The 27885-nt window shown below is 44.0% G+C and overlaps 1 protein-coding gene across 1 annotated transcript in view; it reads left to right on the top strand.

Annotated features, from left to right (window-relative positions):
- LOC133344947 (obscurin-like) overlaps positions 1-27630 on the top strand; it is a 60835-nt gene extending 33205 nt beyond the window's left edge. Inside the window, 29 exon segments of the mRNA XM_061555276.1 lie at positions 100-171; positions 353-625; positions 2625-2891; positions 3458-3705; positions 3707-3725; positions 4204-4316; positions 4509-4662; positions 4763-4924; positions 5075-5179; positions 5342-5644; positions 6240-6515; positions 6882-7214; positions 7670-7761; positions 7799-7940; positions 8484-8765; positions 9332-9601; positions 12712-12731; positions 15017-15206; positions 15578-15823; positions 17784-18055; positions 19469-19658; positions 20380-20646; positions 21872-21886; positions 22240-22506; positions 22860-23126; positions 24097-24363; positions 24966-24985; positions 25412-25601; positions 27563-27630. Of these exon segments, the coding sequence (XP_061411260.1) occupies positions 100-171; positions 353-625; positions 2625-2891; positions 3458-3705; positions 3707-3725; positions 4204-4316; positions 4509-4662; positions 4763-4924; positions 5075-5179; positions 5342-5644; positions 6240-6515; positions 6882-7214; positions 7670-7761; positions 7799-7940; positions 8484-8765; positions 9332-9601; positions 12712-12731; positions 15017-15206; positions 15578-15823; positions 17784-18055; positions 19469-19658; positions 20380-20646; positions 21872-21886; positions 22240-22506; positions 22860-23126; positions 24097-24363; positions 24966-24985; positions 25412-25601; positions 27563-27630 (5390 nt within the window).
- The last annotated feature ends 255 nt before the right edge of the window (positions 27631-27885 follow it).

A 27885-nucleotide genomic window follows, 5' to 3' on the forward strand; every position in this document is an offset into this window, starting at 1 on the left:
CGCGGAGTGGTGTGGCTTCCCTTCAGCGCATGCACGTGCACTCCTAACCTGTGAATGGAACGCGTGTGATCGTCCCTGCTTTGCTTTGCGTTTCTCCAGAGATTGCAACTAAGTTGAGCAAGACGGAGATGAGCTCACGCACCCCTGAGGACATCAAGGTCACGACTGATGGTACCCTCAATTACATTTTTACATTTTCATATTACTCTGCTGGCTCTTTTAACACCTCAGTGCTATTACAGTCATCATTTGTAACGTCACGCTAAGAACGCCGATGGCAAAGCAAGCGTAAACTGCCCCGAGTTTGAGCGCCGAGGTTCGAGCCGCCGGTGTCTCCGTGCGCGACCGGCAGCGCCGCGCACGGTCGCCTTCATCACGGACCTCAAGAGCCTCACGGCGCTGGAGGGCGAGGAGGCGACGTTCAAGTGCTGCGTGTCACCGCCCGACGTCCCCGTCGAGTGGCGGCGCGGGACGACGCCGCTGCTGCCGGGCCCCCGCGTCTTCATCTCGAGCGAGCCGCCCTGGCACAGCGTGGCCTTCCGGCCCCTCCAGCTGCTCGACTCCGGAGAGATCAGCGCGCTCGCCGACGGGAGGGTCCGCTCCTCCGCCCGACTGCACGTTCAAGGTCGGCAGTTGACCTCGTGGGACGGTCGCTTTGTTTGCGTGACTACCTTTCTGCTGTCGGCACCTCCAGAGTTTCCCCCTTCTCCATGCATGCCGTTAACGAGGCACGGGGAATATAAAAACGCAGCGATTTGACCACTTTAATTCAACGGATAGTGCAATACTCAGAGACTACAGCCATTGAACTTGGCATCCTGGGTGGGGAATTCATCACGAGTTTAGGCAACACACCTACACCTTGGTGTTACTGCTCGTGGAGGATGTGATCAAACTTTACTGCGATTAATTCGATTTAGTGTGAAAGATATTCTCGAAAACATTACCTGACACCACACGTTTTTTGTATCTTTTGCACCTGAATGTCCTTTTTGCGCACATTACAAATCTTATGAATGAATACATCCGTCACTGCCCAATCAAAAGTTCCAAACATTTTTCTTAGCAACTACACGTAAATGAAGACACACATTTATTGCAGACGTAACTCAACGGTGAGTACTTTGGTTTTCACGTCCAACGGTAAATTTGGAAAGAGAAGTGAGCGTGCGTTTACCACTGGAGGATTGAACACCCGAGCCAACGCCCGTCTCGGGCAACCTTTGTAGACGACGCTTCTTCTGCCTCCCGTCCCCCTGAGCCTGGATGCTCATCATCGCATTACTGCCAGAGTCGTAATGCGACGAAAATAGGAGGGGCAGCTGCTCGTGTTGGCATGTGGCCGCTTCGTAAACCACTCGGCGGCATCGTCGGTGACAGCCACGGAGCCACGCTGAGAGCCACGCTCACCGTCACCCACCCTGAGAGCCACACTCACCGTCACCCACCCTGAGAGCCACGCTGAGAGCCACGCTCACCGTCACCCACCCTGAGAGCCACACTCACCGTGACTCACGCTGAGAGCCACGCTCACCGTCACGCACCCTGGGAGCCACGCTCACCGTCACCCACCCTGAGAGCCACACTCACCGTGACTCACGCTGAGAGCCACGCTCACCGTCACTCACCCTGAGAGCCACGCTCACCGTCACCCACCCTGAGAGCCACGCTCACCGTCACGCACGCTGAGAGCCACGCTGAGAGCCACGCTCACCGTCACGCACGCTGAGAGCCACGCTCACCGTCACGCACGCTGAGAGCCACGCTCACCGTCACGCACGCTGAGAGCCACGCTCACCGTCACGCACGCTGAGAGCCACGCTCACCGTGACTCACGCTGAGAGCCACGCGTATCGTTTCCCGGCCGCTCCTCCCCAGCGAACGCTGTTCACTCCTGCATCCAGTCACAATTCATCATTATTATTAATATTAATGCCATTAATCCCCATGTCCTTTCTGTATCACAACCCTATTATATTGACCCCCTTCCGGCCTCCTCCCAGAGTGAATGAATCGTTAGAGTGCAGTGCGTTGTCGTGATTTTTCTTCACCAGTTTGGAATGGATGAAAGCTCTAATGGCAGCCAGGATCACCTGAATCAGCCACATAAAATGATATCATCATCAGCCACGATCTATCCACAGCCAATCTGGCGTCTGCGCCACGAGCAGATTTCATCGCTCCATCCCCGCGGCACGGACGGGCCCTCGTCAACGACTGCATGCGTCGTTACTACTTCTAGGTGTTAACATGATAGCGCAGAGATGGAATCTTCGTGGGCATGAGACACTGCAGGACAGGAGGCAGTACAGCAATTAGGTTTCAGGGCCACCAGCTTGGAGCTGCTCTGGGCACTTCACTTGCCCGTCAATTCGATAAAACCCAACGCAAGGGGGTTCTGTCAGCCGTGCCAAGCAGGAGCCCCCTGAGAAGGAAGCCAAAATAAAACATGGAGTAATATGCAGAGTGTAGTTGCCCAGATTGTGGCTTAAATGTGCTTACTCGTACGTGTACCCGCACACACACACACACGTGAACGTCACACACGCACACTACACACCACACTACACACCACACTACACACCACACACCACACACACTACACACACCACGCGCGTGCGCAGAAGCGACGGTGCGGTTTGTGCGCGGGCTGGAGCCGCTCGCGGTGGAGGAGGGAGCCGACGCGGCGCTGGAGGTGGAGGTCTCCTCCGCCGAGGCCGAGGTGCGCTGGATGCGCAACGGCGTGGTGCTCAACGCGGACGAGCGCGTGCGCCTCGACGCCCAGGGGCCCCGCCGCTCCCTCCTCATCGCGGGTGTCCGCGCGGCCGACGGCGGCCTCTACTCCTGCGAGACTCTGCACGACAAGAGCCAGGCCAGGCTGCGCGTGGAGCGTGAGTGCCGCTGCGGCTCCGTCGAGATTCCCCTGCGCGTTCGGATGTTGAGAATCCCCCAGATTCATTTGGCGGTGTGTGTGTGTGTTGAAGCCGATATTGTTGCAGTTACAAGTGTATGCCGTATGGTTATGATTTGGGTTAAAATATTAGTGCTTTTAGATTTTATATGTGTGGGACTTTTTGGACATTCAACGCCTTTCAATAGCCTCTCTTTAAAAGGCACCATTGCATTACAATTATAATTAGTTGTAAGCTATGTTAACAACTGCGTGGACTGTAAATGATGTGTGATATGAGTGGGGTTTTAAAAATAATATTGTGGGTGTGCTGTGGCACAGTGGTTAGCGCACTGTGCGATGAATCCGGCTGCCTGAATAAGATTCCCAGCCGCGACTGAGATCAGTGGCGAGTGATTTCCCAATCAGTCATGGTGAAGTATGACCTAACAACCCCCATGACCGACAATGTAGGGATGCCGTGATCCAGCAGTGGATTTGAGTGCTGTAAATGTTTAATGTGAACAACAATAATAATGATAACCTCGTGCTCCTCTGCCGGCTCAGCCCGTGACGTGCGGGTCATGCGGGGCCTGCAGCCGGCGACGGCCACGGCCACGGAGGCCGCTACCTTCCAGCTGGAGCTGTCGCACGCCGACGTGGTGGCGCGGTGGTGGCGCGATCGCACCGAGCTCAAGCCGAGCGCCCGGTGCCGCCCGGCCGTCGCCGGCAAGACTCACACCCTCACGCTGTCGGCGCTGCGCCTCGACGACTCCGGCATCGTCGCCTTCGAGGCGGAGGGGATTCGCTCCTCAGGCCAGGCTCACTGTCACGGGTGAGACTATAAACGAAAACTACGAACTATTTTTTATTTCATCGGGTAAGGCCCCACTTTAACTATATAGCTCTCCTTTAGAAGTGACCAGGCCATCACAAATGACAACTCGACACAGTGGCTTACAGGGAAATTCATGGTGGCCAAATAATCTTAAACGCTTGATGTTGATTCTAAATGTGGAGGGAAAAAGTGGAGGACCCTGAGAAAAATCCACACGACCGTGGAGAAAGAGACGCGCAAACTCCAAATATACAGCAGCAGGCGTCAGGGTCCAGATCGAGCCCACGACCTCCTGTATACCAGGCGAGGCAGTCAACACCTCACCACGACGGCCCGGTGACTCGAACGATGGTAGCGGGGTTCGTACGACGTGGATTGTTTTGCAGCGCGGAGGGCCAATTAGCGCCAATGACTTAGCGCCGCGGAATGCCCCCCCCCTCCCCTCGCCCCGACGGTGCGAATGCGCGGTATGCAGAACCCGCGGTGACGTTCACCAGGCAGCTGCTCGACGTGCGCTGTCCGGAGAAGAGCAGCGCCAGCCTGGATTGCGAAGTCTCCAAGGCCAATGCCGAGGTCAAATGGTTCAAGGTAAAGCGGTGTCGCGCGTCAGCCTAAACTTAGAACGTAACTTTTGGATTCTCTGCATTGCAAAGGCAGAGCCACCAAAGGACGGCGTGGTTTTTTTTTACATTGGCGACCGCAAAAGTCACGTTCCGGTTCGTCCCCACACAATCACGGTGATGTTGATTAGTTATCAAATGGACGCCTGCGTGTGTCCAGGACGACGCGGAGCTGAAGCCCGGCAAGAGGCACCGCATCCTCGCGCAGGGCCGCAAGCGCAGCCTCGTGGTGCCGCGCGCCGAGATCGGAGACAGCGGCTCGTACTCATGCCGGGCCGGCGACCACGTCACCGCCGCCACGCTCGCGGTCCACGGTAAGGCCACGAGCGAGGTCGAGCACGAGCGCGGGTTCCCGCGCAGCATCGTTCTGCCGCGTCGTTTGCCCCCTGACGCGCGCCCTCTCCCGCGTTGTAGTGCGCGACGTGCAGTTCGTGCGTCCGCTGGCGAGCATGGAGGTGCGCGAGAAGGAGGAAGCCGCCTTCACGTGTGAGGTGTCGCACGACGAGGTGGATGGCTGCTGGCTCCGCGATGGGAAGCCTCTCCGTGCCGATCCACGGATCAAGATGCGCCGGGAAGGTAACGCAGCGTGAAACGCCCCGGTTTGCTTCCTCGGTAATTGATTACATTTTTTTCAATTTTAATTCACTGGATGTGGGCACAAGTATGTTTTGCACGCAGTACATTTGTTGAATGTTGCACAAAGTGAGGCGTGATTTGTTTTGGCAGCGAGAACTTACACGCTTCTGCTGAGTAACGTAACGACGGACGACGCAGGAGACATAACATTCACCGCAGAGAATGCAGAGTCCACGGCGACGTTGACAATAAAAGGTAACTTCACTTTAACAAATATAATCGCAGCAGAAGTCTTTCCCACACCTCCGATTAGCACGGTTGGCTACATATGGTGCGAAAGAAGTTCAACATACATACATACACATACATTATCGGGCCGTGCTACAAACTCCCCCGTGTCCCGGTCGTTCCACGCAGAGCTGCCGGTGCGGTTCGTGAAAGGCCTCCGGGAAAAGGTCGCCATGGAGGGCCACCGAGTGGTGCTGGAGTGCCAGGTGTCCCGCGCGAACGCCGCCGTGCGGTGGTCGCGCGGTGACGAGGAGGTGATTCTCGACGACAGGGACACGGGAGACGAGGCGGGAGACGAGGCGCCTCGCATCCGGGCGGTCGCCGACGGCTGCTACCGGCGGCTCGTCGTGCAAGACGCTCGCTTTTCCGACGAAGGCCGCTACACGTGCGACGCCGCGGACGACAGGACGTCGGCGAGCCTCCTCGTCGAGGGTAATAGGCCGAGGCTTCGTCAGCGCTTGTCGACGCATGGACGAATCGTCGTTCTGTTGACACGCTGGGGCGAACGTTGTTGTACTCTGCGTCTGTGCTCTTTGACTTCACCGACCCACGCTGACCAGTGTGGTGAAGTATGGTCAAATAAACGCCACGATCCACGCGGTGTAGAGGCCCGAGCAGTGGATTGACGAAATGGCTGTCCGTGTAGACTTAGAATGCGGACACACGATGCATCAGTGAATACGTCGCGACGGTGTTGTGGCTCTATCGTTGAAATCGTCAAGCGTTTTGTTTGGAGTGGACATGAGAGAAGGTCAAAAACACCACTCTTGTCATCCGTGTCGGTTAGGTGCATTGTAGAGCACCAAAGGATATGTATGTTGAACTTCTTCCGCATCTTACATAGCCAACCGTGCTGATCGGAGGTGACCAAGGCTATTTTGTTTAAAAAATGCACGCCCTTCCTAGCTGATTAGTTCATAGTGAGGAGGGTCGAATGGACTTTAATTCTGAACTGGATGCCCGGCACGTCTCTCCCTTCGTCGCCGAGCCGCTAATTCTCCGGCCTGGTGTGGCACGCGGCGGGCAGAGCCCGAGATCCGCGTGGTGCGGCCGCTGCGCGACGTGGAGGCGACCGAGCCGGAGGGCGCGACGCTCGAGTGCGAGGTATCGGCCGAGCGGGTCAAGGCGGTGCGGTGGACGCTGAACGGCGTGGAGCTGAGCGCGGCGTTCCCGGGGCTCGCCGCGGTGGAGCGGGACGGCCGCGTGCATCGCGTCGTCATCCCCGTCGCGTGCCCCTCCATGTCCGGCACCGTCACCTTCCGCGCCGGGAAGGCCTCGACGGCCGCGGTGCTCACGGTCCACGGTACGGACACCGTCGCCGGCGGGGGCGGCCGTGCAGGCGCGGTTTGCACGCGCCGCGTGACCTCCACGCGCCGCTTGGCTTCACACCTTTTTCTTATTATTGTCCAAATGGGCCATGGTGCTCGTTCTGGGTGAGTTTGCCATTGAACGAACGCGGTGTGGTATAAGCGGCGGTTTTTTTGTTCAAGTTAAAAAAAGAGGTTGATCATTAAATCGAGTTTATTGGTTCCATTGAGGTAGATTGTACAATCTTATATAGAATGTATTCATATCAGACTGGATTTTTGTACATACAGGCAATGTTAACAATATTTCAGCGATAGTTTTTGTTCATCCGTTCTCCAATCTTTTGTCCGTGACCCCGCAGAGGCACCTTTGGAGGTGTCGAGCGGACTTGCGGACACGGAAGTGACGGAAAGAGAGGACGTGACGATCTCCTGCGCGTTCCATCGAGCCAACACCACCCCGCTCCCCTCCGTCGCCTGGTTCCACGGCCGCGTTGCCCTGAACCCCTCGAGCAAGCATCACATGGTGCAGGAGGCCGGCAGAGCGTGCCTCACGATCCGCCGAGTGCACCAAGACGACGCGGGGGAGTATTCGTGCCGGGCCGGCGGGACCAGCACTGCTGCTGTCCTCACCGTGCGAGGTGGGACACCGCGCCACCCGCGCGTGTCGCGCCCGCAGACGTTCACGGAGCGCGGTGCTCCCTCATCGTTCGCGAACTTGCCACCCGCGATTTGTGGCGATCCGTGAAGTTCTAACCTGGGACCCGATGCAAGGCTGCATCGAGAGAGAGAGTGATGAGATAAAGCGGCGAGAGAGAATGTGATGCAAGTTTAAGTGATGAGATAAAGTGATGAGATAAAGCGATGGGATGAGGTAAATTAATTGATAAATAAATATTGAATACTTTAATATAAATTTGTATTTACTTTATATTTATTATAAGCAATAACAAAAATGGTGTGATGATAATTTTCATGTATTTAATAGCTTATTAAGTTAAGGTAATTCATTATCCGCGAAATCTCCAATTCACGCGCATCTCCGGAACGTCTCCCTCCTCGCGAATACCGCGAGAGAACACGGAACCCACCGCCTCGCTGTGCGGCCACGAGATTTACAGGAGATGCCCTCTGTCCCCCCGCGGCTCAGGGCGCGACGTGCGAGTGACCCGGGCCATGGGAGACGTTGACGCGGAGGAGAAGGGCACCGCAGTGTTCCGCTGCGAGCTCTCCCGCGCCGACGTGGACGACGCCGAGTGGCTCCTTGAACGACGTGCAGCTCGTGCCGGGCGAGGCCACGGAGATCTCGCGGGACGGGCGCTGTCACGTGCTCAAGCTGAGCAACCTCACGACGGAGGACGCTGGCACCGTCACCTTCCGGGCAGAGGGTGCCGAACAGACGGCCCAGTTGCACGTGAAGGGTGAGCGTTTGGTTGGATCGGAGCGCTGTGGACGTGGCTGCCCCGGGTCTAAAGGTTGCCACCTCTGAGTTACAAAAAAGCTCCGAAGATATCAGGAGGAGAAGAAGAATTATCTCACAATCCCGGAAGAGGGAAGAACTTGATGTAAAAACATTGCCTTGATTGGTGTTTTTGAACTGATAAAAAACGGCACTTTAATTATTCTGGGACAGATGGCAACCGTCCACCAGTCTATGTCCATAAAAATCACCGTCCATGAGGTTTGGGCTGAAAAACCACTCTTAGTGTTCCACGTGGATGCTATGGTTACTGCGTATCATCAGCAGATGCACCGCAGTCACCGATAAGTCGGTCAAAGTAAAGGGCGGATTAAAGTTGCGAGCGGCATCTGGCATCTTTTTGCTTACACAGGATAGGATATCTCACGCTGTAACACGTGTGGTCGGCTAGCCGAGTGTCCCATTGCATGTTCAAAATAAGAATCCACGCTAACGAATCTATTTACTGTCAACACCTCCCCCTCCCTCCCCCCCACGCCTGCAGAGGAACCCTTGGCATTCGAGCGGGAACTGGAGGACGTGTTTGGGGAAGAGCAGGGCACGGCTGAGCTGCGGTGCTCGCTGTCACGCGACGCGCCGCCTGGCGTCGGCGTTGAGTGGCGCGGAGGTCGCTTCTCCCGTCCGCTCACGCCGTCCGACAAGTACGAGGTGGTGCACGCCGGGCGCTCGCTGCGCCTGCTGGTGCACGACCTGCGCTGCGAGGACGCGGGCTCCTACTCGTGCCGCGCCGGGGACGCCAGCACGACCGCGACGCTGCACGTGCAAGGTGCGGTCCGAGTGTTACGGCGATCGCGCCGCGTCCGATATTGTGATCGTCGTTGTCTGCCATGGTCAATCCACTGCTGGATGAAGGCCTCCCCACGCTGCCGCCATCTTCCGCTCCATCTCCCCAGTGGCCCCTGTTTGTAGATGTGCTTCATTGCTTGGCTGCCACTCGATCATTATTCTCGATGTGTCACATCACGATCTGCATTATCACATGGGAGTTTGTGTTCTATGTATATGGAACTTCTTTCCCACCGTACGTAGCCAACTGTGCCAATGGAGGTGCAGTTCATGAGCCACTTGTGTCTTTTGGACCACTTTGGATCTCGAGCGAGAATTCGTACTCAAGTCACATCTCGACCTCACTGTACAATGTGGTATCAGTGTAAGTGGCATTGAATACATTGAAAGCAACTCATTAGTACTCAACTTAATCACCACCGAAAAGTACACTTTTAGCACTGACCTTTGCCTCATAATGAACAGCAACGTCATTTCATTAGTCAGAGCTGTTGTGCAATCATTAAAATCGATTCAAGGTCTTGTATGCCTTTTTTGTCTTCTTAGAATTGAAGCTGACGATAACCAGGGAGTTGGAGAGCCAAGAGGTGATGGAGGAAGAGAGCGCCCTGTTCGTGTGCGAGCTCTCGCACGAGGCCATCGACGGCTGCCGCTGGCTGCTCAACGGCTCGGAGCTGCTGGCAGGAGGACGGGCAGAGATCGGTTGCAGGGGGAGGAGCAACACCCTGCTCCTCAAGAACCTCATACCCGAGGAGAGCGGCGACGTCAGATTTGTGGCCAGGACTATCTCCTCGACAGCGAGGCTCACCATCAAAGGTAATGGCCGTGGCCAGAGACGCGGCGCAGTTTATTGCACGAATTTTGGCAGTTAGAATAGTGGAAGCCAAAATTGAGAGGTGAAGCGCAAAGATGAAGGTGCAGCCCTGCAAATGCTCGCACACGCCATTGCTGCACAGAAGGATCTCCACTGGAGAAAGCTCTAGGGAGACACTCTAGGGAGCACGTTGGTCTACTCGTCCACGCATGCTAGGCACCTTGGAAGCCCTATTAGGCCAAATTAAATGTGATCTCTAGCACTTGGGTAACCATAATAGTGTAAGTTAGACAATATTCCAAAGCAGTCAATGTTATGAAATGTAATTTAAAATTGTAGTTTGACGACAGAAGCTCCGGTGTGGGTATGTACTGCCCTGAAAGATCAGAAGGCCAATGAGTTTGGAAGTGCCACTCTCAGTTCTCAGCTTTCAAAGCTGTTCGGAAACGTTGATTGGAGGAAGGGCAGTTGCATTATTTTGCCCGGTCCAAAATATTCCATCAGCCGAGAGGGGTTTTGGCGATGCTTGCAATCCACAACTTGGACCCTGGCGATGCAGGAGAGTATGGATGTGACACTGGAGATGTCAAGACCTCAGCAGTGTGATCATGAAAGGGGGAAAAGATAATGATGTGTTATTTACATTTATCGAATACAGAGACAGACAGAGTAGAGAGAATTCAACCCACGTGCGCACACACTGCACACCACAGCAAGGCGAAGGAAATCCGAGGAAGGAGACCGAGCAATGGACCATCCAGAATTGTTACACCCACGATGAAAATGTGTGCTAACGTGCTGGAAACGTACGTGTTAAAGCAGGCATATAGTCAAAGCTCATATGCAGGACACAGTCCATAACACGCGAGAGGATTGATTTTTTCAATTGAAAAAATGTTTGTCATGTGTGTGTTTACATATACATTTACGGTTATATATGCAAGGTTTTGATGAGGTTTGTATTACAATATTTTGTTCAGCTTGGTTACAACTTTATCAACAGAAGCCCCGGTCCTGATCAAGGAAGGCCTGGTGGACCAGGAAGCCGATGAGTTTGGAAGTACCACTCTTACTTGTCAGCTTTCCAAACCGGCTGTGGAAGTCGCTTGGAAAAAGGACTCAACTTTACTCCAGCCCAGCGATAAATATGAGATAAAGCAGGAAGGAAAAACAGCGAAGCTCATCATTCATGATGTGAAACCTGGAGATGCAGGGAAATATGACTGTGACACTGGAGATGACCACACTTGTGCAGTTCTCAATGTCAAAGGTAAGGTTAAGCGAATGGAGATGTTGAAAATAGAAAATCATCCATTTTCATGAATTGTCTTTTTGAACATTAACGCATTAGCGCTCCATGCGTATAATTAATATATGATTGTATTTGTTTGTAAACAATGTATCCATTCATTAATTCCCATTCATACTTTTACGCTGCATATACATTTTTATTCCACTGTCAATGTTTAGAAAACCTAACAGGTTGCTAGATTCTATTTTGGTTTACTTCACCGAAATGATAGAAATCTTTCGGAATGGAACCCCATGGGTATTCCCAGTGACTTTAATTTCGTAGCTATTCTTTGTAATCAGGATATTTACAAGGTGATATCTGACCTACAGAAGCTCCAGTACTTATTAAAGAACACCTAGAAGATCAGGAAGCTGATGAGTTTGGAAGTGCCACTCTTACTTGTCAGCTTTCCAAACCGGCTGTGGAAGTCGCTTGGAAAAAGGACTCCACTTTACTCCGGCCCAGCGATAAATATGAGATAAAGCAGGAAGGAAAAACAGCGAAGCTCATCATTCATGATGTGGAACCTGGAGATGCAGGGAAATATGACTGTGACACTGGAGATGACCACACCTCTGCAGTTCTCAATGTCAAAGGTCAGGTGAAGCGAATGGAGATGTTGAAATTCGAAAATCATCCATTTTTATGAATCGTCTTTTTGAACAATAACGCATCAGCGTTCCATGCGTATAATGAATATATGATTGTATTCGTTTGTAAACAATGTATCCATGCATTAATACCCATTCGTACTTTTACGCTGTATATTAATTTTAATTCCACTGCAAATGTTTAGAAAACTAAAGAGGTTGCTAAATAATTATTTGATTTACTTCAACGAAATGATAGAAATCTTTTGGAATGGAACCCCATGGGTATTCCCAGTGACTTTAATTTAGTAGATATTCTTTGTAATCAGGATATTTACAAGGTGATATCTGACCTACAGAAGCTCCAGTACTTATTAAAGAACACCTAGAAGATCAGGAAGCTGATGAGTTTGGAAGTGCCACTCTTACTTGTCAGCTTTCCAAACCGGCTGTGGAAATCGCTTGGAAAAAGGACTCCACTTTACTCCAGCCCAGCGATAAATATGAGATAAAGCAGGAAGGAAAAACAGCGAAGCTCATCATTCATGATGTGGAACCTGGAGATGCAGGGAAATATGACTGTGACACTGGAGATGACCACACCTCTGCAGTTCTCAATGTCAAAGGTAAGGTTAAGCAAATGGAGATGTTGAAAATAGAAAATCATCCATTTTCATGAATTGTCTTTTTGAACACTAACGCATCAGCGTTCCTTGCGTATAATTAATATATGATTGTATTAGTTTGTAAATGATGTATCCATCCATTAATTCCCAATCATACTTTTACGCTGCATATACATTTTTATTCCACTGCAAATGTTTAGTAAACCTAATAGGTTTCTAGATATTATGGTTTACTTCACCGAAATGTTAGAAATTTTTCAGAATGGAACCCCATGGGTATTCTCAGAGAGTTTAATTTAGTAGATATTCTTTGTAATCAGGATATTAACAAGGTGATATCTGACCTACAGAAGCTCCAGTACTTATTAAAGAACACCTAGAAGATCAGGAAGCCGATGAGTTTGGAAGTGCCACTCTTACTTGTCAGCTTTCCAAACCGGCTGTGCAAGTCGCTTGGAAAAAGGACTCCACTTTACTCCAGCCCGGCGATAAATATGAGATTAAACAGGAAGGAAAAATATCGAAGCTCATCATTCATGATGTGGAACCTGGAGATGCAGGAAAATATGACTGTGACACTGGATATGACCACATCTCTGCAGTTCTCAATGTCAAAGGTCAGGTGAAGCGAATGGAGATGTTGAAATTAGAAAATAATCCATTTTCATAAATCGTCTTTTGGAACATTAACACTTTAACGTTCCATGCGTTTCAATAATATATGATTGTATTCGTTTGTAAACAATGTATCCATCCATTAATACCCATTCATACTTTTACGCTGTATATTAATTTTAATTCTGCTGCAAATGTTTAGAAAACTAAAGAGGTTGCTAGATATTTATTTGATTTACTTCAACGAAATGATAGAAATCTTTTGGAATGGAACCCCATGGGTATTCCTAGTGACTTTAATTTAGTAGATATTCTTTGTAATCAGGATATTTACAAGGTGATATCTGACCTACAGAAGCTCCAGTACTTATTAAAGAACACCTAGAAGATCAGGAAGCTGATGAGTTTGGAAGTGCCACTCTTACTTGTCAGCTTTCCAAACCGGCAGTGGATGTCGCTTGGAAAAAGGACTCCACTTTACTCCAGCCCAGCGATAAATATGAGATAAAGCAGGAAGGAAAAACAGCGAAGCTCATCATTCATGATGTGGAACCTGGAGATGCAGGGAAATATGACTGTGACACTGGAGATGACCACACTTGTGCAGTTCTCAATGTCAAAGGTAAGGTTAAGCGAATGGAGATGTTGAAAATAGAAAATCATCCATTTTCATGAATTGTCTTTTTGAACATTAACGCATTAGCGCTCCATGCGTATAATTAATATATGATTGTATTTGTTTGTAAACAATGTATCCATTCATTAATTCCCATTCATACTTTTACGCTGCATATACATTTTTATTCCACTGTAAATGTTTAGAAAACCTAAGAGGTTTCTAGATATTATTTTGGTTGACTTCAACGAAATGATAGAATTATTTTGGAATGGAACCCCATGGGTATTGCCAGTGACTTTAATTTATTAGATATTCTTTGTAATCAGGATAATTACAAGGTGTTATCTGACCTACAGAAGCTCCAGTACTTATTAAAGAACACCTAGAAGATCAGGAAGCTGATGAGTTTGGAAGTGCCACTCTTACTTGTCAGCTTTCCAAACCGGCTGTGGAAGTCGCTTGGAAAAAGGACTCCACTTTACTCCAGCCCAGCGATAAATATGAGATAAAGCAGGAAGGAAAAACAGCGAAGCTCATCATTCATGATGTGGAACCTGGAGATGCAGGGAAATATTACTGTGACACTGGAGATGACCACACCTCTGCAGTTTTCAATGTCAAAGGTCAGGTGAAGCGAATGGAGATGTTGAAATTAGAAAATAATCCATTTTCATGAATCGTCTTTTGGAACATTAACGCTTTAACGTTCCATGCGTTTCAATAATATATGATTGTATTCGTTTGTAAACAATGTATCCATCCATTAATACGAATTCATACTTTTACGCTGTATATTAATTTTAATTCTACTGCAAATGTTTAGAAAACTAAAGAGGTTGCTAGATATTTATTTGATTTACTTCAACGAAATGATAGAAATCTTTTGGAGTGGAACCCCATGGGTATTCCCAGTGACTTTAATTTAGTAGATATTCTTTGTAATCAGGATATTTACAAGGTGATATCTGACTTACAGAGGCTCCAGTACTTATTAAAGAACACCTAGAAGATCAGGAAGCTGATGAGTTTGGAAGTGCCACTCTTACTTGTCAGCTTTCCAAACCGGCTGTGGAAGTCGCTTGGAAAAAGGACTCCACTTTACTCCGGCCCAGCGATAAATATGAGATAAAGCAGGAAGGAAAAACAGCGAAGCTCATCATTCATGATGTGGAACCTGGAGATGCAGGGAAATATGACTGTGACACTGGAGATGACCACACCTCTGCAGTTCTCAATGTCAAAGGTCAGGTGAAGTGAATGGAGATGTTGAAATTCGAAAATCATCCATTTTTATGAATCGTCTTTTTGAACAATAACGCATCAGCGTTCCATGCGTATAATGAATATATGATTGTATTCGTTTGTAAACAATGTATCCATCCATTAATACCCATTCGTACTTTTACGCTGTATATTAATTTTAATTCCACTGCAAATGTTTAGAAAACTAAAGAGGTTGCTAAATAATTATTTGATTTACTTCAACGAAATGATAGAAATCTTTTGGAATGGAACCCCATGGGTATTCCCAGTGACTTTAATTTAGTAGATATTCTTTGTAATCAGGATATTTACAAGGTGATATCTGACCTACAGAAGCTCCAGTACTTATTAAAGAACACCTAGAAGATCAGGAAGCTGATGAGTTTGGAAGTGCCACTCTTACTTGTCAGCTTTCCAAACCGGCTGTGGATGTCGCTTGGAAAAAGGACTCCACTTTACTCCAGCCCAGCGATAAATATGAGATAAAGCAGGAAGGAAAAACAGCGAAGCTCATCATTCATGATGTGGAACCTGGAGATGCAGGGAAATATGACTGTGACACTGGAGATGATCACACCTCTGCAGTTCTCAATGTCAAAGGTAAGGTTAAGCAAATGGAGATTTTGAAAATAGAAAATCATCCATTTTCATGAATTGTCTTTTTTAACACTAACGCATCAGCGTTCCTTGCGTATAATTAATATATGATTGTATTCGTTTGTAAATGATGTATCCATCCATTAATTCCCAATCATACTTTTACGCTGCATATACATTTTTATTCCACTGCAAATGTTTAGTAAACCTAATAGGTTTCTAGATATTATGGTTTACTTCACCGAAATGTTAGAAATTTTTCAGAATGGAACCCCATGGGTATTCTCAGAGACTTTAATTTAGTAGATATTCTTTGTAATCAGGATATTTACAAGGTGATATCTGACCTACAGAAGCTCCAGTACTTATTAAAGAATACCTAGAAGATCAGGAAGCCGATGAGTTTGGAAGTGCCACTCTTACTTGTCAGCTTTCCAAACCGGCTGTGCAAGTCGCTTGGAAAAAGGACTCCACTTTACTCCAGCCCGGCGATAAGTATGAGATTAAACAGGAAGGAAAAATATCGAAGCTCATCATTCATGATGTGGAACCTGGAGATGCAGGAAAATATGACTGTGACACTGGATATGACCACACCTCTGCAGTTCTCAATGTCAAAGGTCAGGTGAAGCGAATGGAGATGTTGAAATTAGAAAATAATAAATTTTCATAAATCGTCTTTTGGAACATTAACACTTTAACGTTCCATGCGTTTCAATAATATATGATTGTATTCGTTTGTAAACAATGTATCCATCCATTAATACCCATTCATACTTTTACGCTGTATATTAATTTTAATTCTGCTGCAAATGTTTAGAAAACTAAAGAGGTTGCTAGATATTTATTTGATTTACTTCAACGAAATGATAGAAATCTTTTGGAATGGAACCCCATGGGTATTCCCAGTCACTTTAATTTAGTAGATATTCTTTGTAATCAGGATATTTACAAGGTGATATCTGACCTACAGAAGCTCCAGTACTTATTAAAGAACACCTAGAAGATCAGGAAGCTGATGAGTTTGGAAGTGCCACTCTTACTTGTCAGCTTTCCAAACCGGCTGTGGATGTCGCTTGGAAAAAGGACTCCACTTTACTCCAGCCCAGCGATAAATATGAGATAAAGCAGGAAGGAAAAACAGCGAAGCTCATCATTCATGATGTGGAACCTGGAGATGCAGGGAAATATGACTGTGACACTGGAGATGATCACACCTCTGCAGTTCTCAATGTCAAAGGTAAGGTTAAGCAAATGGAGATTTTGAAAATAGAAAATCATCCATTTTCATGAATTGTCTTTTTGAACACTAACGCATCAGCGTTCCTTGCGTATAATTAATATATGATTGTATTCGTTTGTAAATGATGTATCCATCCATTAATTCCCAATCATACTTTTACGCTGCATATACATTTTTATTCCACTGCAAATGTTTAGTAAACCTAATAGGTTTCTAGATATTATGGTTTACTTCACCGAAATGTTAGAAATTTTTCAGAATGGAACCCCATGGGTATTCTCAGATACTTTAATTTAGTAGATATTCTTTGTAATCAGGATATTTACAAGGTGATATCTGACCTACAGAAGCTCCAGTACTTATTAAAGAATACCTAGAAGATCAGGAAGCCGATGAGTTTGGAAGTGCCACTCTTACTTGTCAGCTTTCCAAACCGGCTGTGCAAGTCGCTTGGAAAAAGGACTCCACTTTACTCCAGCCCGGCGATAAATATGAGATTAAACAGGAAGGAAAAATATCGAAGCTCATCATTCATGATGTGGAACCTGGAGATGCAGGAAAATATGACTGTGACACTGGATATGACCACACCTCTGCAGTTCTCAATGTCAAAGGTCAGGTGAAGCGAATGGAGATGTTGAAATTAGAAAATAATAAATTTTCATAAATCGTCTTTTGGAACATTAACACTTTAACGTTCCATGCGTTTCAATAATATATGATTGTATTCGTTTGTAAACAATGTATCCATCCATTAATACCCATTCATACTTTTACGCTGTATATAATAATTTTAATTCTGCTGCAAATGTTTAGAAAACTAAAGAGGTTGCTAGATATTTATTTGATTTACTTCAACGAAATGATAGAAATCTTTTGGAATGGAACCCCATGGGTATTCCCAGTCACTTTAATTTAGTAGATATTCTTTGTAATCAGGATATTTACAAGGTGATATCTGACCTACAGAAGCTCCAGTACTTATTAAAGAACACCTAGAAGATCAGGAAGCTGATGAATTTGGAAGTGCCACTCTTACTTGTCAGCTTTCCAAACCGGCTGTGGATGTCGCTTGGAAAAAGGACTCCACTTTACTCCAGCCCAGCGATAAATATGAGATAAAGCAGGAAGGAAAAACAGCGAAGCTCATCATTCATGATGTGGAACCTGGAGATGCAGGGCAATATGGCTGTGACACTAAAGGTGACCACACTTGTGCAGTTCTCAAAGTCAAAGGTAAACAAGGATATATTTTTACATCCATATACAAACCACAAATACGTGAATTTTCATCTTGATATAATTAAACAATTTAATTTTCAAATGTATACCAACAGAAGCCCCTGTTAAAATATCAGAAGGTCTGGTGGACCAGGAAGCCGATGAGTTTGGAAGTGCCACTCTTACTTGTCAGCTTTCCAAACCGGCTGTGGAAGTCGCTTGGAAAAAGGACTCCAATTTACTCCAACCCAGCGATAAATATGAGATAAAGCAGGAAGGAAAAACAGCGAAGCTCATCATTCATGATGTGGAACCTGGAGATGCAGGGAAATATGACTGTGACACTGGAGATGACCACACCTCTGCAGTTCTCAATGTCAAAGGTCAGGTGAAGCGAATGGAGATGTTGAAATTCGAAAATCATCCATTTTTATGAATCGTCTTTTTGAACAATAACGCATCAGCGTTCCATGCGTATAATGAATATATGATTGTATTCGTTTGTAAACAATGTATCCATCCATTAATACCCATGCATACTTTTACGCTGTATATTAATTTTAATTCTGATGCAAATGTTTAGAAAACTAAAGAGGTTGCTAGATATTTATTTGATTTACTTTAACGAAATGATAGAAATCTTTTGGAATGGAACCCCATGGGTATTCCCAGTGACTTTAATTTAGTAGATATTCTTTGTAATCAAGATATTTACAAGGTGATATCTGACCTACAGAAGCTCCAGTACTCATTAAAGAACACCTAGAAGATCAGGAAGCTGATGAGTTTGGAAGTGCCACTCTTACTTGTCAGCTTTCCAAACCGGCTGTGGATGTCGCTTGGAAAAAGGACTCCACTTTACTCCAGGCCAGCGATAAATATGAGATAAAGCAGGAAGGAAAAACAGCGAAGCTCATCATTCATGATGTGGAACCTGGAGATGCAGGGCAATATGGCTGTGACACTAAAGATGACCACACTTGTGCAGTTCTCAAAGTCAAAGGTAAACAAGGATATATTTTTACATCCATATACAAACCACAAATATGTGAATTTTCATCTTGATATAATTAAACAATTTAATTTTCAAATGTATACCAACAGAAGCCCCTGTTAAAATATCAGAAGGTCTGGTGGACCAGGAAGCCGATGAGTTTGGAAGTGCCACTCTTACTTGTCAGCTTTCCAAACCGGCTGTGGAAGTCGCTTGGAAAAAGGACTCCAATTTACTCCAACCCAGCGATAAATATGAGATAAAGCAGGAAGGAAAAACAGCGAAGCTCATCATTCATGATGTGGAACCTGGAGATGCAGGGAAATATGACTGTGACACTGGAGATGACCACACCTCTGCAGTTCTCAATGTCAAAGGTAAGGTTAAGCGAATGGAGATGTTGAAAATAGAAAATCATCCATTTTCATGAATTGTCTTTTTGAACATTAACGCATCAGCGTTCCATGTGTATAATTAATATATGATTGTATTCGTTTGTAAATGATGTATCCATCCATTAATTCCCAATCATACTTTTACGCTGCATATAAATTTTTATTCCACTGCAATTGTTTAGTAAACCTAACAGGTTGCTATATTTTATTTTGGTTTACTTCACCGAAATGATAGAAATCTTTCGGAATGGAACCCCATGGGTATTCCCAGTGACTTTAATTTCGTAGCTATTTTTTGTAATCAGGATATTTACAAAGTCATATCTGACCTACAGAAGCTCCAGTACTTATTAAAGAACACCTAGAAGATCAGGAAGCCGATGAGTTTGGAAGTGCCACTCTTACTTGTCAGCTTTCCAAACCGGCTGTGGAAGTCGCTTGGAAAAAGGACTCCACTTTACTCCAGCCCGGCGATAAATATGAGATTAAGCAGGAAGGAAAAACAGCGAAGCTCATCATTCATGATGTGGAACCTGGAGATGCAGGAAAATATGACTGTGACACTGGATATGACCACACCTCTGCAGTTCTCAATGTCAAAGGTCAGGTGAAGCGAATGGAGATGTTGAAATTAGAAAATAATAAATTTTCATAAATCGTCTTTTGGAACATTAACACTTTAACGTTCCATGCGTTTCAATAATATATGATTGTATTCGTGTGTAAACAATGTATCCATCCATTAATACCCATTCATACTTTTACGCTGTATATTAATTTTAATTCTGCTGCAAATGTTTAGAAAACTAAAGAGGTTGCTAGATATTTATTTGATTTACTTCAACGAAATGATAGAAATCTTTTGGAATGGAACCCCATGGGTATTCCCAGTCACTTTAATTTAGTAGATATTCTTTGTAATCAGGATGTTTACAAGGTGATATCTGACCTACAGAAGCTCCAGTACTTATTAAAGAACACCTAGAAGATCAGGAAGCTGATGAGTTTGGAAGTGCCACTCTTACTTGTCAGCTTTCTAAACCGGCTGTGGATGTCGCTTGGAAAAAGGACTCCACTTTACTCCAGCCCAGCGATAAATATGAGATAAAGCAGGAAGGAAAAACAGCGAAGCTCATCATTCATGATGTGGAACCTGGAGATGCAGGGCAATATGGCTGTGACACAAAAGATGACCACACTTGTGCAGTTCTCAAAGTCAAAGGTAAACAAGGATATATTTTTACATCCATATACAAACCACAAATACGTGAATTTTCATCTTGATATAATTAAACAATTTAATTTTCAAATGTATACCAACAGAAGCCCCTGTTAAAATATCAGAAGGTCTGGTGGACCAGGAAGCCGATGAGTTTGGAAGTGCCACTCTTACTTGTCAGCTTTCCAAACCGGCTGTGGAAGTCGCTTGGAAAAAGGACTCCACTTTACTCCAGCCCGGCGATAAATATGAGATTAAACAGGAAGGAAAAATATCGAAGCTCATCATTCATGATGTGGAACCTGGAGATGCAGGAAAATATGACTGTGACACTGGATATGACCACACCTCTGCAGTTCTCAATGTCAAAGGTCAGGTGAAGCGAATGGAGATGTTGAAATTAGAAAATAATCCATTTTCATAAATCGTCTTTTGGAACATTAACACTTTAACGTTCCATGCGTTTCAATAATATATGATTGTATTCGTTTGTAAACAATGTATCCATCCATTAATACCCATTCATACTTTTACGCTGTATATTAATTTTAATTCTGCTGCAAATGTTTAGAAAACTAAAGAGGTTGCTAGATATTTATTTGATTTACTTCAACGAAATGATAGAAATCTTTTGGAATGGAACCCCATGGGTATTCCTAGTGACTTTAATTTAGTAGATATTCTTTGTAATCAGGATATTTACAAGGTGATATCTGACCTACAGAAGCTCCAGTACTTATTAAAGAACACCTAGAAGATCAGGAAGCTGATGAGTTTGGAAGTGCCACTCTTACTTGTCAGCTTTCCAAACCGGCAGTGGATGTCGCTTGGAAAAAGGACTCCACTTTACTCCAGCCCAGCGATAAATATGAGATAAAGCAGGAAGGAAAAACAGCGAAGCTCATCATTCATGATGTGGAACCTGGAGATGCAGGGAAATATGACTGTGACACTGGAGATGACCACACTTGTGCAGTTCTCAATGTCAAAGGTAAGGTTAAGCGAATGGAGATGTTGAAAATAGAAAATCATCCATTTTCATGAATTGTCTTTTTGAACATTAACGCATTAGCGCTCCATGCGTATAATTAATATATGATTGTATTTGTTTGTAAACAATGTATCCATTCATTAATTCCCATTCATACTTTTACGCTGCATATACATTTTTATTCCACTGTAAATGTTTAGAAAACCTAAGAGGTTTCTAGATATTATTTTGGTTGACTTCAACGAAATGATAGAATTATTTTGGAATGGAACCCCATGGGTATTGCCAGTGACTTTAATTTATTAGATATTCTTTGTAATCAGGATAATTACAAGGTGTTATCTGACCTACAGAAGCTCCAGTATTTATTAAAGAACACCTAGAAGATCAGGAAGCTGATGAGTTTGGAAGTGCCACTCTTACTTGTCAGCTTTCCAAACCGGCTGTGGAAGTCGCTTGGAAAAAGGACTCCACTTTACTCCAGCCCAGCGATAAATATGAGATAAAGCAGGAAGGAAAAACAGCGAAGCTCATCATTCATGATGTGGAACCTGGAGATGCAGGGAAATATTACTGTGACACTGGAGATGACCACACCTCTGCAGTTTTCAATGTCAAAGGTCAGGTGAAGCGAATGGAGATGTTGAAATTAGAAAATAATCCATTTTCATGAATCGTCTTTTGGAACATTAACGCTTTAACGTTCCATGCGTTTCAATAATATATGATTGTATTCGTTTGTAAACAATGTATCCATCCATTAATACGAATTCATACTTTTACGCTGTATATTAATTTTAATTCTACTGCAAATGTTTAGAAAACTAAAGAGGTTGCTAGATATTTATTTGATTTACTTCAACGAAATGATAGAAATCTTTTGGAGTGGAACCCCATGGGTATTCCCAGTGACTTTAATTTAGTAGATATTCTTTGTAATCAGGATATTTACAAGGTGATATCTGACTTACAGAGGCTCCAGTACTTATTAAAGAACACCTAGAAGATCAGGAAGCTGATGAGTTTGGAAGTGCCACTCTTACTTGTCAGCTTTCCAAACCGGCTGTGGAAGTCGCTTGGAAAAAGGACTCCACTTTACTCCGGCCCAGCGATAAATATGAGATAAAGCAGGAAGGAAAAACAGCGAAGCTCATCATTCATGATGTGGAACCTGGAGATGCAGGGAAATATGACTGTGACACTGGAGATGACCACACCTCTGCAGTTCTCAATGTCAAAGGTCAGGTGAAGTGAATGGAGATGTTGAAATTCGAAAATCATCCATTTTTATGAATCGTCTTTTTGAACAATAACGCATCAGCGTTCCATGCGTATAATGAATATATGATTGTATTCGTTTGTAAACAATGTATCCATCCATTAATACCCATTCGTACTTTTACGCTGTATATTAATTTTAATTCCACTGCAAATGTTTAGAAAACTAAAGAGGTTGCTAAATAATTATTTGATTTACTTCAACGAAATGATAGAAATCTTTTGGAATGGAACCCCATGGGTATTCCCAGTGACTTTAATTTAGTAGATATTCTTTGTAATCAGGATATTTACAAGGTGATATCTGACCTACAGAAGCTCCAGTACTTATTAAAGAACACCTAGAAGATCAGGAAGCTGATGAGTTTGGAAGTGCCACTCTTACTTGTCAGCTTTCCAAACCGGCTGTGGATGTCGCTTGGAAAAAGGACTCCACTTTACTCCAGCCCAGCGATAAATATGAGATAAAGCAGGAAGGAAAAACAGCGAAGCTCATCATTCATGATGTGGAACCTGGAGATGCAGGGAAATATGACTGTGACACTGGAGATGATCACACCTCTGCAGTTCTCAATGTCAAAGGTAAGGTTAAGCAAATGGAGATTTTGAAAATAGAAAATCATCCATTTTCATGAATTGTCTTTTTTAACACTAACGCATCAGCGTTCCTTGCGTATAATTAATATATGATTGTATTCGTTTGTAAATGATGTATCCATCCATTAATTCCCAATCATACTTTTACGCTGCATATACATTTTTATTCCACTGCAAATGTTTAGTAAACCTAATAGGTTTCTAGATATTATGGTTTACTTCACCGAAATGTTAGAAATTTTTCAGAATGGAACCCCATGGGTATTCTCAGAGACTTTAATTTAGTAGATATTCTTTGTAATCAGGATATTTACAAGGTGATATCTGACCTACAGAAGCTCCAGTACTTATTAAAGAATACCTAGAAGATCAGGAAGCCGATGAGTTTGGAAGTGCCACTCTTACTTGTCAGCTTTCCAAACCGGCTGTGCAAGTCGCTTGGAAAAAGGACTCCACTTTACTCCAGCCCGGCGATAAGTATGAGATTAAACAGGAAGGAAAAATATCGAAGCTCATCATTCATGATGTGGAACCTGGAGATGCAGGAAAATATGACTGTGACACTGGATATGACCACACCTCTGCAGTTCTCAATGTCAAAGGTCAGGTGAAGCGAATGGAGATGTTGAAATTAGAAAATAATAAATTTTCATAAATCGTCTTTTGGAACATTAACACTTTAACGTTCCATGCGTTTCAATAATATATGATTGTATTCGTTTGTAAACAATGTATCCATCCATTAATACCCATTCATACTTTTACGCTGTATATTAATTTTAATTCTGCTGCAAATGTTTAGAAAACTAAAGAGGTTGCTAGATATTTATTTGATTTACTTCAACGAAATGATAGAAATCTTTTGGAATGGAACCCCATGGGTATTCCCAGTCACTTTAATTTAGTAGATATTCTTTGTAATCAGGATATTTACAAGGTGATATCTGACCTACAGAAGCTCCAGTACTTATTAAAGAACACCTAGAAGATCAGGAAGCTGATGAGTTTGGAAGTGCCACTCTTACTTGTCAGCTTTCCAAACCGGCTGTGGATGTCGCTTGGAAAAAGGACTCCACTTTACTCCAGCCCAGCGATAAATATGAGATAAAGCAGGAAGGAAAAACAGCGAAGCTCATCATTCATGATGTGGAACCTGGAGATGCAGGGAAATATGACTGTGACACTGGAGATGATCACACCTCTGCAGTTCTCAATGTCAAAGGTAAGGTTAAGCAAATGGAGATTTTGAAAATAGAAAATCATCCATTTTCATGAATTGTCTTTTTGAACACTAACGCATCAGCGTTCCTTGCGTATAATTAATATATGATTGTATTCGTTTGTAAATGATGTATCCATCCATTAATTCCCAATCATACTTTTACGCTGCATATACATTTTTATTCCACTGCAAATGTTTAGTAAACCTAATAGGTTTCTAGATATTATGGTTTACTTCACCGAAATGTTAGAAATTTTTCAGAATGGAACCCCATGGGTATTCTCAGATACTTTAATTTAGTAGATATTCTTTGTAATCAGGATATTTACAAGGTGATATCTGACCTACAGAAGCTCCAGTACTTATTAAAGAATACCTAGAAGATCAGGAAGCCGATGAGTTTGGAAGTGCCACTCTTACTTGTCAGCTTTCCAAACCGGCTGTGCAAGTCGCTTGGAAAAAGGACTCCACTTTACTCCAGCCCGGCGATAAATATGAGATTAAACAGGAAGGAAAAATATCGAAGCTCATCATTCATGATGTGGAACCTGGAGATGCAGGAAAATATGACTGTGACACTGGATATGACCACACCTCTGCAGTTCTCAATGTCAAAGGTCAGGTGAAGCGAATGGAGATGTTGAAATTAGAAAATAATAAATTTTCATAAATCGTCTTTTGGAACATTAACACTTTAACGTTCCATGCGTTTCAATAATATATGATTGTATTCGTTTGTAAACAATGTATCCATCCATTAATACCCATTCATACTTTTACGCTGTATATATAATTTTAATTCTGCTGCAAATGTTTAGAAAACTAAAGAGGTTGCTAGATATTTATTTGATTTACTTCAACGAAATGATAGAAATCTTTTGGAATGGAACCCCATGGGTATTCCCAGTCACTTTAATTTAGTAGATATTCTTTGTAATCAGGATATTTACAAGGTGATATCTGACCTACAGAAGCTCCAGTACTTATTAAAGAACACCTAGAAGATCAGGAAGCTGATGAATTTGGAAGTGCCACTCTTACTTGTCAGCTTTCCAAACCGGCTGTGGATGTCGCTTGGAAAAAGGACTCCACTTTACTCCAGCCCAGCGATAAATATGAGATAAAGCAGGAAGGAAAAACAGCGAAGCTCATCATTCATGATGTGGAACCTGGAGATGCAGGGCAATATGGCTGTGACACTAAAGGTGACCACACTTGTGCAGTTCTCAAAGTCAAAGGTAAACAAGGATATATTTTTACATCCATATACAAACCACAAATACGTGAATTTTCATCTTGATATAATTAAACAATTTAATTTTCAAATGTATACCAACAGAAGCCCCTGTTAAAATATCAGAAGGTCTGGTGGACCAGGAAGCCGATGAGTTTGGAAGTGCCACTCTTACTTGTCAGCTTTCCAAACCGGCTGTGGAAGTCGCTTGGAAAAAGGACTCCAATTTACTCCAACCCAGCGATAAATATGAGATAAAGCAGGAAGGAAAAACAGCGAAGCTCATCATTCATGATGTGGAACCTGGAGATGCAGGGAAATATGACTGTGACACTGGAGATGACCACACCTCTGCAGTTCTCAATGTCAAAGGTCAGGTGAAGCGAATGGAGATGTTGAAATTCGAAAATCATCCATTTTTATGAATCGTCTTTTTGAACAATAACGCATCAGCGTTCCATGCGTATAATGAATATATGATTGTATTCGTTTGTAAACAATGTATCCATCCATTAATACCCATGCATACTTTTACGCTGTATATTAATTTTAATTCTGATGCAAATGTTTAGAAAACTAAAGAGGTTGCTAGATATTTATTTGATTTACTTTAACGAAATGATAGAAATCTTTTGGAATGGAACCCCATGGGTATTCCCAGTGACTTTAATTTAGTAGATATTCTTTGTAATCAAGATATTTACAAGGTGATATCTGACCTACAGAAGCTCCAGTACTCATTAAAGAACACCTAGAAGATCAGGAAGCTGATGAGTTTGGAAGTGCCACTCTTACTTGTCAGCTTTCCAAACCGGCTGTGGATGTCGCTTGGAAAAAGGACTCCACTTTACTCCAGGCCAGCGATAAATATGAGATAAAGCAGGAAGGAAAAACAGCGAAGCTCATCATTCATGATGTGGAACCTGGAGATGCAGGGCAATATGGCTGTGACACTAAAGATGACCACACTTGTGCAGTTCTCAAAGTCAAAGGTAAACAAGGATATATTTTTACATCCATATACAAACCACAAATATGTGAATTTTCATCTTGATATAATTAAACAATTTAATTTTCAAATGTATACCAACAGAAGCCCCTGTTAAAATATCAGAAGGTCTGGTGGACCAGGAAGCCGATGAGTTTGGAAGTGCCACTCTTACTTGTCAGCTTTCCAAACCGGCTGTGGAAGTCGCTTGGAAAAAGGACTCCAATTTACTCCAACCCAGCGATAAATATGAGATAAAGCAGGAAGGAAAAACAGCGAAGCTCATCATTCATGATGTGGAACCTGGAGATGCAGGGAAATATGACTGTGACACTGGAGATGACCACACCTCTGCAGTTCTCAATGTCAAAGGTAAGGTTAAGCGAATGGAGATGTTGAAAATAGAAAATCATCCATTTTCATGAATTGTCTTTTTGAACATTAACGCATCAGCGTTCCATGTGTATAATTAATATATGATTGTATTCGTTTGTAAATGATGTATCCATCCATTAATTCCCAATCATACTTTTACGCTGCATATAAATTTTTATTCCACTGCAATTGTTTAGTAAACCTAACAGGTTGCTATATTTTATTTTGGTTTACTTCACCGAAATGATAGAAATCTTTCGGAATGGAACCCCATGGGTATTCCCAGTGACTTTAATTTCGTAGCTATTTTTTGTAATCAGGATATTTACAAAGTCATATCTGACCTACAGAAGCTCCAGTACTTATTAAAGAACACCTAGAAGATCAGGAAGCCGATGAGTTTGGAAGTGCCACTCTTACTTGTCAGCTTTCCAAACCGGCTGTGGAAGTCGCTTGGAAAAAGGACTCCACTTTACTCCAGCCCGGCGATAAATATGAGATTAAGCAGGAAGGAAAAACAGCGAAGCTCATCATTCATGATGTGGAACCTGGAGATGCAGGAAAATATGACTGTGACACTGGATATGACCACACCTCTGCAGTTCTCAATGTCAAAGGTCAGGTGAAGCGAATGGAGATGTTGAAATTAGAAAATAATAAATTTTCATAAATCGTCTTTTGGAACATTAACACTTTAACGTTCCATGCGTTTCAATAATATATGATTGTATTCGTGTGTAAACAATGTATCCATCCATTAATACCCATTCATACTTTTACGCTGTATATTAATTTTAATTCTGCTGCAAATGTTTAGAAAACTAAAGAGGTTGCTAGATATTTATTTGATTTACTTCAACGAAATGATAGAAATCTTTTGGAATGGAACCCCATGGGTATTCCCAGTCACTTTAATTTAGTAGAT

Source organism: Lethenteron reissneri, chromosome 21 (assembly GCF_015708825.2).
Source record: "Lethenteron reissneri isolate LAM-NWPU_2019-01 chromosome 21, ASM1570882v1, whole genome shotgun sequence".
NCBI classification, from domain to species: Eukaryota; Metazoa; Chordata; class Hyperoartia; order Petromyzontiformes; family Petromyzontidae; genus Lethenteron; species Lethenteron reissneri.